Source organism: Chamaea fasciata, unplaced genomic scaffold (assembly GCF_029207755.1).
Source record: "Chamaea fasciata isolate MVZ Bird 193981 ecotype frontalis unplaced genomic scaffold, bChaFas1.0.hap1 SCAF_18, whole genome shotgun sequence".
NCBI lineage: Eukaryota > Metazoa > Chordata > Aves > Passeriformes > Sylviidae > Chamaea > Chamaea fasciata.
In genome coordinates, this window is record NW_027094103.1 from 2229153 (window position 1) to 2242331 (window position 13179).

At 39.9% G+C, this 13179-nt stretch overlaps 1 protein-coding gene across 3 annotated transcripts in view; it reads left to right on the forward strand.

Annotated features, from left to right (window-relative positions):
• The window catches only part of CABIN1 (calcineurin binding protein 1), a 106768-nt gene that overhangs the window by 22662 nt on the left and 70927 nt on the right, over positions 1-13179 (forward strand). For all 3 annotated transcript variants that reach the window (XM_066200163.1, XM_066200165.1, XM_066200164.1), the window contains exons 24-27: positions 1168-1429; positions 3949-4209; positions 5234-5385; positions 5909-6087. In XM_066200163.1, the coding sequence (XP_066056260.1) occupies positions 1168-1429; positions 3949-4209; positions 5234-5385; positions 5909-6087 (854 nt within the window). The remainder of the gene's footprint in view (positions 1-1167; positions 1430-3948; positions 4210-5233; positions 5386-5908; positions 6088-13179) is intronic.

The following is a 13179-nucleotide window of genomic DNA, read 5'->3' on the forward strand; positions in this document are numbered from 1 at the left end:
TAGATCAGGGTCAGTGACAAAAACCCTAATTTGATAGATTTGAGACAAGAAAATTGTTTCTAAATCCAGTCACGTAACAGAGACAAAAGGGAAGGTGAAGGCACAGAGCAATTTTAGATGTGAAATCTTCGGAGGAAATAGCCGTAGTTTAATGTTATTGCATCTTCTAGTCTGGGACTTGTGACTAGCAAATGGCAAAAACTTTTGTTTCAAGGCTGATAAAGAAATTACCAATACCACCCCATACCCATTTTTCTGTAATTTTGGTGTTCTAAAACTTAAATTCAAAAATAAATGAATGGAACGCATTTTTACTTTAATGTGTGGCATGTCTTTGCTCACAAGATGCCTTATGAGGTAGCATAGTGTTTTTGCCCCAGTCAAAATCTTTGGTACTTGTCTGTACTACAGTTCCTGTTCCATTCCCCTCAGGAATCTGACTGTTGAGGTCACTTGACCTAGAAATGGGTTTTCAGTTGGAATCAGAAGAAATTGCAGGCAAAAGTATGAGAACATTATGGTTATTGCCTTGGTGTTAAAATCATGGTAAAATTGAAAAGCCCCAGAGCAGCTGAACCCTGGCATTAAAGTGAGGTTGTGGCCTATGAAACCACCCTTCAGGCTGTATTGTCAATAATCACAGGGCTGGGCCTTCAAGAGTCCCTCAGGCAGAAACAACAGTTTTAGTTCATCAGAGTTTTCCCACTTGAATGCAATTTTGGCTTTATGATTTTTATGCTGGGAAATGATGATGATTATTCACAGTTGAGTCCAACAGTACAAGGTGTCACAGTGTCTGCTGGCCTACAGGGTGACAACATTTTGACAGGGCTGTGTGGTTACTGAGAAAACAACAATGGGAGTGCTGCCATTAGAAATATAGATATACTGGCTTTGCGTGGCAAATAAACCTGGATTTTTCATCTGTTTTCCATGTGTGGTAGTTACTGAGGGTAGTGCTTTGTAAGGAAACCGCTTGAAGAAAATCAGTATGATTTAGGCTGTACAGCTTATGTTCCACGCTGAGGAGAGGAGGAAGTGCAGGAATCTGTTTTGTGTGATGAAAGGAAGAAAAAGTTGCAGATACAAGAGGACAAATCTTGTCTACGCCCTCAGTGTAATGTTCAGGGGGGAGTTTGTTCATGGGTTACGTTCTTGCCTGCACAGGTTTGACTCCTGGGCTGGGATGGCTCTGGCTCGAGCGAGCCGGATTCAGGACAAGCTGAACTCCAATGAATTGAAGAGTGATGGCCCCATCTGGAAACACTCTACCCCTGTCCTGAACTGCTTCAAACGAGCCCTGGAGATCGACAGCTCCAACCTCTCCCTGTGGATTGAGTACGGCACCATTTCCTATGCCCTGCATTCCTTTGCATCCCGACAGCTTAAGCAGTGGAAAATGGAACTTCCTCCTGAAGTTGTGCAGCAGGTGGGATCTAACAGAGAGAGTATAAAATTTTAAGTGTTTAAAATTAGGCTTTCTAACATAGTAAATTTTTTGAATTAAGCATTTACATGCTATATTCCACATATGCAACTGTATGGTTACTTAGTAGTGTTGGAAATTCCAATATTCATGTGATCTGGTGGTGTCAAGCAGCATTTGAAGGTGGGTTTTTTTCTTTCATTTTCCTGCTTGAAATCAGTTTGAGGCTAATATTTGAATTATCTTTTGAAGGGGATACAAAATTGTTGTAACCTTCTGGAAAGGGGAATTGTCTTTACCTTTCCTTTCTGTAAATGTCATGCAGTGTTTCCAGGAAAAGGTGAAATGTATACATATTGAAATAGTGAAGAGATCAGAAATTACTCTGATATCTGTGTCCACGTGTCATCTCTTATATCAAAAGAATCCTCCCCTTTTTCTGTGGTTTTGGGCCATTTACCTAAACAAAAGATCAAAGTGAGAGGATTAGTAGAATTTCCATTGACAACATTGTTATGAATTCATTATTTCTTTCCGCGGAAGGGAGGTGAAAAGGATTATTAAGAAGTTTATTGCTAAGCCAAAATGAACAATTCTAAATACACTCTGACAGTGATAACAGTTGCTTGAGAAAATGTTTTGTCTTTTTGGACCAGTGATCTCCATTTCTGGTTTAGCTATTCTGACTTCCAGATGTTACACAGTCTGCAGCTGGAAGCACAATGAAAAAAAGGAAATGCTGCTCCTCTGCTGTAATTTGTAAAACTTTCAGTGATTGAACTACAGAGATCAGTGCTGGGAACACCCTTTGCTTGTGGGAGAAATACTTCCAGGAGGTGGTGAGTCTCCCAAGTGAGCTGCCTCCAGCGCTGCATTAACACTGCGCTTCCCGCTGGCACTTTCTTGCCTAAGAACAAAGATGATGGCAGCCTGCGGATTTAAAGGGAACAAACTGTTTATTAAAGAGTATGTTTGAAATAACATTTAACAGTAGAGTTTTCTTCTGGAGAGTTTTTGCGTCCAACAACTCCAAAAGCAACTCCTCAGAAAATGAAGTTACTACATTTTATATCTTTGCCCTATCAGAAGTTTGGTCTTATGGTCTTGCAGCCTCTTGGCGATGAGGGATTTGTAGAACAGTTCCAGGGATAGTGCTGGAGTTACTTCATATTATCAGAAAAAAGGAGCAATACAGAGCAGCCATCTGTAGTTGAGGATTAAATGAGAATGTTTACTTAGGACTACTTAAGTCTTCATTTTATTCAAGTGAATATATTAAAAATGCATAATTTAGGAAGAAAAGCTCTATTGTAATAAAAGAAATTGAAACAATTTCATCTCACTTCCAAAGATATATCTCTTCAGGAATGTGTTTCTCATACATAAAACCCCTATTATTCTCTTCTTCTTACAAAATGTTTAGGAAAGGAAAGTTATGTTTTAATTCTTGGTTATAGCCACACAGCTTAAATTTATAAACTTCATTTTCAAAGAGGGAAAATTATATTAATGCATCTTTTGACCTAGTTTTTTTTTTACATGAATTTATTGGCACTTAACTTTAATTTATGCTGCTGGTTTTAATTTTTTTTTTGACGGGTGGGATGGGGAGAATATTCTCCTCAAAATTAGATACATTGCAAGCAAGATGAAATACTTTCCTTCACAAATGAGAGTGGCCCGTAGTGGCTTTAGCAGACTTCAGTTGCAGAACAAAGCAAATGATTTTTTTCTTTGAAGAGTTAAGATAATTACAGCTGAGAAAAGGTGGTGGAATTTCTGTAGACGTGAATATTGGGGTGTTATTTTTCAAATTTCTACTTATATAAATAGGAATATATTTAGGGTTAGGGTTAGGTTTATAAATATACATATACATATACATATAAATATTTCTTCTGTCTTGCTGTTTTGTTCTGGTTGTTTGTGCCAGCAGTTACCAGAGTGAACAAAATCCCATCCATAAATACATTTTGTGGGCTGTTGGGATGTGTTTGACCACTTGGGATGTATCTGATCACTTCCACATCTTTTAGGTTGAAAGTGTTTAAAAGCTGTACCGTGTCTATGTGCTTTTACACGGGCAGCAGTGCCCGTGGCTTTAGCAGACTTCAGTTGCAGAACAAAGCAAATATTTTTTTTCTTTGAAGAGTTAAGATAATTACAGCTGCGAAAAAGTGGTAGAATTTCTGCAGACATGAATATTGGGTTGCCATTTTTCAGATTTATATTTATATAAATCTGAAAATATTTCTTCTGTCTTACTGTTTTGTTCTGGTTTTTTGTGCCAGCACTTACTGGAGTGAACAAAAACTATCCATAAACACATTTTGTGGGCTGTTGGGGTGTGTTTGACCACTTGGATTGTGTTTGATCACTTCTACGTCTTCTAGGTTGAAAGCATTTAAGAGCTGTACTGTGTTTACGTGCTTTTACACGGTCAGCAGCACGTTTCTAGAGTTTCCCTTGTGAGCTGCAGAGCTCAGGTGTGCTGTGTTGTGTTGTCCCCTGGCTGGTGGCAGATGGAGGAGCGCAGGGACAGCATGCTGGAGACAGCCAAGCTGTGCTTCACGTCGGCGGCGCGCTGCGAGGGCGACGGCGACGAGGAGGAGTGGCTCATCCACTACATGCTGGGCAAGATCGCCGAGAAGCAGAAGCAGCCTCCTGTGGTGTACCTGCTGCACTACAAACAGGCTGGCCATTACCTGCACGAGGAGGCTGCTCGCTATCCAAAGAAGATTCACTACCACAATCCACCTGAACTTGCCATGGAAGCCTTGGAGGTAAAAGCAAGTTCAATGTGTAGGCTCGAGGCCTTGTTCCTACAGGTTGTTAGGGGTGAGGATTCTTATCTTCTTTTCTTCCTGTTAGAGCCGGGATTAATGCACGGGATGCAGGATGTGTATTAATTTTTATCTATATTACAGTCTCACAAGCCATGAGCTGTAGCTAAGAAGGTAGAAATGGTGATGAAATGGCCGCTTCTAACTCTTTCCAAGGTTATTTAAGGGATAGTTACCCAATAACAAGATGACCCCTATAGTATTTATTCTTTTAACCCAATAATTGATCACCCAAGGTCCACAATGCAGACCCTCTCACCCAATAAGAAAAAACCACCCAAAACCATGAAGAAGGAAGAAGAAGGTGAAGAAGAAGGACTTAGACAACACCCTAAATCCTCCATATTCCTTCACATACATTACTGTATACCAAAACCTCACAATCGAAGTTTCCAGAATTCCAACAGTTAGGCACATGTAGATGGTGCTCTGCATCGGGGGGGCGTTTTTGCAAGACAGACCTGGAGAGTAAAATGGAGCCTGTTATTCAGGTTGGTTTCATTTCAGAGGCAGTTTGGACAGGTGGGTACCAGTTCCACTTCTGAATTTTGCTGCACACAGTTCATTAGTTTTTATAAAAATCAAACATTGACAGGATTCACAAGCATCTCATAGCTGTGGAAACACAAGTTCATGCATGAGGTGGGACTTTGCTTTCACTGTGTTGTCTGGTAAAAGCAGTGGCCCTGGAACATACCCAGTGGTGCCTTGCTTGCAACAAGGCTACTTCTGCTTTCTTTGTTGTGTTCCATAGGTTGCAGTTATAAATTTTGTACAATGTTCAGATTTTGTAATTTAAAAGCAACTTTCAAAGGCAGGGAACGTTCAGTTCAGGTAAGTTTAGGTGACAGGTAGCTGTCTTAACTAACTCCTGCAGGTTCTACAGAGAAAAGCCTATTTGGAATAGATTAGATTACAGAGCTACAGATTCATTACTGACCAAATGGACTTTGGTGTTTTTTAGGTGTATTTTCGACTTCATGCTTCTATTTTGAAACTTGTGGGGAAACCAGACTCTGGAGTAGATGCAGAGGTACTGGTTAGTTTCATGAAGGAAGCTTCTGAGGGACCCTTCGCCAGGGGTGAGGAGAAGAACACCCCAAAAGTTGCAGAAAAGTGAGTGCTGGTTTCCAGCAGTATTCTCTGAATGAATGATAATAAACTACTGTACAATAAGCTATTAAATAAATAAAGTAAATAAGATCAATGGTAATATTTGCAGTTTTCAGGTACCATGAATAAGATTACATGCTACTCTGAGATCTCAATAATTGGCACAGAGGAAATGGGAAAGGAAGAAAACAGAACAATTCTGACCCTGTGATCAATTTTGAAAACACTTTTTATTTATTTATAAATCTGATTTTTAAAATGTACTGTTAAAAAATGCGAACGCAAATTAACCTTCTCTTCTAGGAGGAGAGATTTTAGTCTTTACATGTTGTTTCATTAACAACTACAAAATAAAGAAGAGTTTACTACTGACCAGTGGCAAGGGTGGAAAATGACTTGTACTGATACTCCTTTGTTTAGGATTTGTTAGTGAGGTTTAATTGCTCTATTGGAAATGCTGTAAGAACATGCAGTCTCCTTTTATTCTTTGTAAATAAACATTTCACCTTTCTTCTCGTCCTCCCAGAGAAAAACCTTGTTTGATAGATGAAGATTCTCACTCCTCAGCTGGAACAGTGCCAGGCCCTGGGACTTCCCTCCCCTCCTCCTCGGGTCCAGGTCTGACATCCCCACCTTACACAGCCACTCCAGTTGACCACGATTACGTCAAATGTAAAAAACCCCGTCAGCAGGCAACGCCGGACGGTACAGTCCCTGTTCTCAATTCTGCCAGCAGGGAGGTGCTCTGAGCATGGGGGGTTTGACCAGCAATGATCAAACTGCTCCAGGAGGGTGAGGGGTCTGTGGTAACACGGGCAATATTGAAGCTCATTATTTTTTTATATAGAGCTTTAAATACGAAACTCAAAGTTGTCACCTGCCACCGCTGGTTGCTGTCACTTAGTCAAAACAGTTGTGTTGGTGGGAGGAGTATGAGCTCATCAAATTTTCAGTGATTTTTTTTCTTCTTCTGAGCTCCTTAGAAAAGATTTGGGTTCAATCTTTAGAAGACTGGACACTGTTTCGGCCTTTGTAAAATGACCAGATGAAAATTTAAACTGGTTCAAACAAGACAATTTGCTAAAAAGACAACACAATCCACTATTAGAATTTTTGGAAGGAGGCAGGTGGTAACTATTTTGAATATATTGTGATTCAGCACGAAGTGATTTGCATGACAGTCCAGTAGATTTCATCTTTTAATTTTTCTTTATCATTTACAATGACTGGTTAGCAGCTCATCTTTGTAGAATATAAAGTGATAGAATAAATAATTGGCTTATAAATGTAAGAAGAAGGGGGGTGGTATCATAGTGTTAATGAAGATTTTGCAATTGCATATATAATAGGAATTAAGTTACAATTTAAGTAACCTGAGTTTATTATTTGGCTAGGAATTTGATTCTGATTCTACTCTTCCAGCCATTTGTTTATCCATCTGGATCTATGAGTATCAGCACTCAAGGAGTAAAATGCCTTCAGTGTTTAGCTTGGTGTTGGTAGAATGTGCCAGGCCCCACAGAAATGCTCTGCTTGATATGAATTTATTTCTGGAGGGTGGGCTGCTTCCTATTGTCATTTTCTGAAGAATGGAAATTCGTAAATAACTTCGTTGACACCATTTTGAAACGAATGTTCATATGCCTGAAATTTTTGCAGGATGAATTTATTCCTTTTTCTCAGCAATTCTTGGTGCATCTGACTGAAGCTCTTTTCTTTCTTTCATTATATTGAACAGAGAAATGTTCATTTCGTTACTGCTTGCATTTCACTTGGGACCAATTCATTAGACTGTTTGGAGATCATTTGTAGTGTGGAGGTGTCAATGGCTTATGTAGTGCTCGGGCTCTCTTACTGGCTTTTTGATGTCTTTTGACACAACGTCATAGAAGGGAACAAATATTTAAATATTTTTAAAGTAATAATCCCTGTGAGATACATTTCTTACTAAGACTACATCTGCTTAGGTCCTGAAGACTGTCAGTGCTCCCAGGAGAGCCATAAGCTAGATAAATACTCCAGTGTGTGTGCTTAGTGCCTCCTCTCCAAGTGAGACATTCGGGGCTGTGGCAGCCGATGGCCCAGTGGGAGCGGAGGCGGCTGCTGAGCCAAGCCTGTAGGTGCAAGTGCAGGAACATCTGCCTCTGCCAGGGCTGCAGGAGCAGTTCCTGGATCTGCAAGATGAGCCTAGCTGGGACTGAGCTTTGTGCTGTCAAAGCAATTCCAAATGTCAGCTGCTGGAAGAAGCGGAGTTTGGGTGATCTTCAGGAAGGCTGTGTGTAACCATGACAAGGAGAATTGCAGAGTACTGCATCATTCATAATGTTTTGTAAGTTGCTGGCACAACTAAACCCTGGATACAGCATATTGAAGAACCCCAGGAAACTGAAATATTTGCCTTGAGGCTGTTACAGATGGAAGAGCTAACAGGCTGAGCTAACAGGCTCAGAAGTCTTCTACTTTTATATTATTACATATACTGTGCTCTTCTGCATACATTTGCATTTTACTTGTATTAAAATACATACTTTTGAAGTAAAATGCTCTTGACATCTTACACATAATCACATCACTGAAGAAAGCTGGTGCCAGCACTTCCATTGTACCATTCCTAAAAATAGCAAGGAAATGCTCATCATTTGACTGCTCTTTAGGTTGCTTTCTAACCATTCTGACAGAAGTGAAGCAGTCTATATTGTTGTTCAGGAATGAGTTAGTTGACCTAAATTCAGCCTAGGTATTTATTCTTTCTGAGGATTGACAATACTCTTATTTACTCTTGTATTGATACTATTGATCATACATGGCATAAGTAAAGTAAGGGTATTGTACAGTTTACACACTTCTTTTCTTATATTACCACAGGCAAGATGCTCTTTGGGATCATTGCTGACCTTTGAGACCTTTTTTAACCATTTTTGTGTTCTGTGCTTCGAGAAAACATGACCTGTGAGGAAAGAGAGAAGGAACTGGGGTGGTTTGTCTGCAGAGGAGAAGACTCAGGGGAGACATGACAGCAGAGTGACCTAAATAGTGTTGAAGGCTGTACAAAGAGTTAGAGGCAAAACCCCAGCACGTCCATGTTCATGGAAGACAGAACAGATGATATTGCACCTAAATTGCATTTTCATTCTGAATATTAGAAAACAGTGATAGAGTAGTCTTAGGAAATACTGGTTTTGTATAACCCTGCAATATTTTAGCACTGGAAGTCATTAAAATTGGCAATGCAGCTGTCTGCTAGCTATGATGGAGATGTAATTTATCCTGATGGAAAAAGGAAAGGACTAGATGAACACTTGCAGTTCCTTCTGAACTCTACTTATTCTATTAATTTGGGGGGGGGTTGTGGGTTTGGGTTTTGGTGGGGTTGTTAGTTTTGTTCCTTCTAGAGCAGCAAATTATCTCATGACAAGCTGGAGAGAATTGTTGCACAGCCAAACATCATCTCTTGAAAATACTGGGGGTTCTGATCTTTAAACATTTATCTGTAAACAGGTGAAGCTGTGAGGGCAGACTTGCTTTGAATACATTATATTTAAATGTGTCATTATAGATCTGTAGCTCTCTAGCACGTTTTGCTGTGGAAGATGATGACTGGGATATGCAGAAATCACTGTTCAGGTTGAGAGCATTGAAAGGCTTCAGATCCAGTGAATGCTGGTGATAGTAGTTTTAAGTCATGTTTTTAATGAAAATGGGAGAAAGGAACCAGTGAATACAGCTTGTAAAGTAACTGAACTTCTTTTTCCCCATGGCAGCTGCTAGCACATATCTCCTTCAAGGAGACAAAAGTATTACTGAGTGGCAGCTGTTATTTGCTGGCTGACTTGCTGCTGTCATGTGTGTAAAATGGGCAGCTTCCTTTCTCTTTTCTTGTTCTCCGTTCTGCAGCATCTTTTCTTCTGTTAATCCTGTCTTTCCTGTCATCACCCCTGCCTATTGCTATTTTATAACCCTTCAGAGTGAAAACTTGCATTTGAAGTCTGAAGCATAGGTTCAGACTCTTATTTTCTAAATAGGAAACAGGAAAACCCAGGAATTTGCCAGGCACTTCCTTTTATTACCTGTGCTGTTACTGTATTTACACAGCTAAAAGGCCGGTGTTACATAGCAAAACAGATATACTCTCTGTCCTCCTCTATACAGGCTGGATATTTATAGTCAGTAAAGACCAATTGCAGTAAAAGCAACAGTTAGTTCAGAAAGCAGGAAAAACAGTAAAATAAAGAAAAAAAAATAATCTGACTAAGGTATCTGTTTCCCAAAAAGTAGACTGGGAGATTGTTTAGGAGGTCTATTTTGCTGTACTATGCCTTTGTTGTGTTGATACTCAATTCCATATTCCTGTGGTGGTATGCAGATGATGTATCCATGGCTATTGGAGTGTTAAAATGTTGTGTTGTTTCAGTCTTCATCCATGTCATGTAGTACGTCGTGTGTAGTTAGACTTAATTGTCCTTTTTTGTGTTTGTCTTTGCCTGATTGCTTTTGCAACCAATATTGCCCGTGCTGCCTCTAACCTTTACACAAATCTCTGTTCCCCAGGCATTCTCTTCCTGCTTTTACCTGTCACGGCTTGCTTTTAATAATTGGCAGAACCTGCATGATAAACTCACTGGGAGAGGCTCCTTGCTTCGTGCTGTGGGAGAAGTCTCACTCCATAGTGTGTCGGTCTGTAATTCTGCAAATGTTATCAAGATGCACAGTTTTTGTAAATGGGGGTTCTCAACATCCTGATGAGACAAAGGTGATCTCTGAGCAGCTTCTTGCACCTGGTTGTTGCTCATGCTAAGCTAAATCAGCTTTTGGGATGGAGTGGATGTTTCTGTGCGTAAAAAGAATGTCCACGTTGCTTTTTGGTACGTTAAAAATCTTGCCCTTCAAATTCTCTCTCTTCAGCAGTTAAAAACGAAATCTTTGGGTCTGCAGTGCATGTCCTGTTCTGGCCCGTGGTGCTGGATGTTCATGGAGACTGCATACTGGGCTACATGAATAATGAATCACACCCAGTTTATTGCAGTGTGCTCCATTTTTACCTTTCCCCAATTTAACCTCTCTCTGATTAGTACAAGTGTCACACTGACATGTAGTGTGAGGTTATGTAAAAAGCATTTGTCCAAATAAATGGGACACTGGTGAGATACTCTGGTGCTCTGCTCTTGAAGACTGAACAGCAGTATAGGACTGTAAGTTATGGAAACACATTCTGTGTTCAGTGCAGCCAGACAAAACATAGACTCTCATCTTTGACTCATGTTAAAAGAGAACTCCCTTTAAATTGCTGTCCTCAAATTAACCTACTCCCATGCAAATCTTTGCAATTCTTTTGTTTTTTAATAATGTGCAAGTGCCTTTTGATGCAGAGCTAAATGTTGTCTTCCGTTATGGGTGGAATCTGTTTGCAGAATGAGAATTCTGTGATACATCATGTTTCTGACTGCAGACCAGTAAAGAAAAATGCTCATGTGTTCAAGTGCAGAGGGGAGAGATGGTGCCAGGCAGGATAAAGAGAGTCTGTACCATCACAGCCTATGAACAACCCACCTTTATTGCATGAGACAAGGGTTTGGGGGTTTTTTTTAGTTATATATAGTTGCTTATTCATAAGGTCTGAACTGTGCAGCAGGATTTTTCTTTTCTGCAAATTGAGTTAGCATATGTATAGAGCTATGTAGAAAAGCTTTCTGTGCCACTCATGTCTGATTTTTTGACTTGTAACTGATTGTTTGTCGTGATTCAGGTATCTTCTTATAGTAACTGGATGCACATTTTCCTTCAGATGTTTAAGACAGACAAAGATATCATTCAGAAGTGAGTTGTACCCTCTTGGCTTTCTGAGCCTTTTACTTACTCCTGCATGTAGATGTTTCAGAGGTCTTCTCCATCTTCCTTTTAACTTCCAGAAAGTTCCACAAGAGAATTACTGAGCTGCCTGGTGAATAATTGTCAAAGGCAGAACACCTCATTGCCATTGGCATTCTCAGCTCCCCTGAGAATAAATTCTGTAAGTCTGTACCACAGCTGGTACCTGCTCATCATACTTAGCAGTGAGAGCTCTGTCATTAGGATTGTCTGAGCTGGTTCAGGTCACTCTCACTGTCACACATCACTCTCCTTGTCCCTCTTCAGGGCTGAGGGGGCTCAGTTTAGGTCACTCACACTGTCACACATCACTCTCCTTGTCCCTCTTCAGGGCTGAGGGGGCTCAGTTTTTAGGTAACAAGTCTTATGGATGGTGCTCAGGGCCCCTGTGGGAAGGTGCTGGCACAGGGTAATGCCTGCTGCAGTACTGAGCCTTGTTTTCCTGTTGCATTTTAAAATTGAAGTCATTTGGGCTCTGCAGAGTTTAACACAGCTGTGTCCTGGTGATGGGGTGGCCTGCAGGTGCTGTGCCCAAATGCTGAGGGGGCAGTGACAGTGACATGCTGATGGCTGTGTCTGTTATGGAGAAATAGTGGGGTGCAGAGATTTTTGAAGTCATCCCAGTAAACCTATTCCATCCAGGATAAGATTAATGTTAAAATGCTCTTAAGCATGGAATTAAGGCAAACAGACTTCAGATATTTTTTCTAACATCTGTGACAGATGTGTTTCAGTAATGATGGTAAATTAATCATCTGTGTGACTGACAGCACCTGTGTGATGCAATAAATGGCTTGGAAGTACAGATGAATATACAGGTTCTTTCTTCCCAATGACATCTTTCTGATAATAATTAGTATTTTTTCACTAATGTCTTGGAAAGTTAACAAGATTCTTCTTTTGACCTTTTGAAATCTCCTGTCCAAAGCTGCACTCTTTCATCCATTGACAGAGTAGAGGATGTAATCTGACATAGATTTGAAATGAAATGTCACAAGTTGAGGACATTAAGAGAAATGAGGTAAAAAAAAAATTTGCTTTCAAGTGCCATTTTCTGAAATTTTTAGAGATAAACATGAAATATTTATCTTCACATCAAATAGAGATTTCAGCTCATCAGGTTGTTTGAAATCTTCCTAAAACTTAGGAACGATGCAACGAAGTCATGAAACAAAATATAATGATACCAAGGAGAAACATCTTCTATCAGATCGTATTTTTCATAGGAATATTGTTACAGTTACTTATGCACAATTTAGTAGAACTTCTCCCTAGTCTCTTCATTTCCGCTACAGATAATAATTTTGGGACATTAATACCCAGCTGTATTTTTATCTTGGCTTTTGAAGTGATAGGAAACTTTACAGGGAGGGACCTCAAAAGAATATTTAGTCCTTGATTTACCAATCTCTTACAGCAAGGGACCACCCCAGCTTTTTTGGAAAAACTTGCCTTATTGCTATTGCTGGGTGGGGAAACTAAGAAAACGGATTAAAAAAACCCGAAACCTGGTAATTTTTTAACTCTTAAATTGCACTGGGTTGCATAAAATTGTCTCTAATTCTAGCAGCAGTTATTAAAAAGCACTGATGTTCTCCATGGATTTGTGTCATTCAGAAGGGCAGGTGTTGATGGCAGTTGGGAATTTGGAATTCATTCTCGTGCTTCACACACTGCAGTCTTTGGCACGTAGGTTGAGTAACACTAATGACTGTCTCAGCTGCAGTCAGCTCTTACCAGATAAAGGAAAATCTTCCCTGCAAAACAAATGGAAAATATGTGCTTTGTGTCCATCCAGCACATATATATATTTATTAAAAAGAGCTGTACTTGGCAGTCAGGCTAGAAGAGAATAGTGCTTTCATATATACAAAATATGCCATTTTTTTTTCTTTTTAGAAAACCAGAGTTAGGATGTGAATTGGTGGAGTT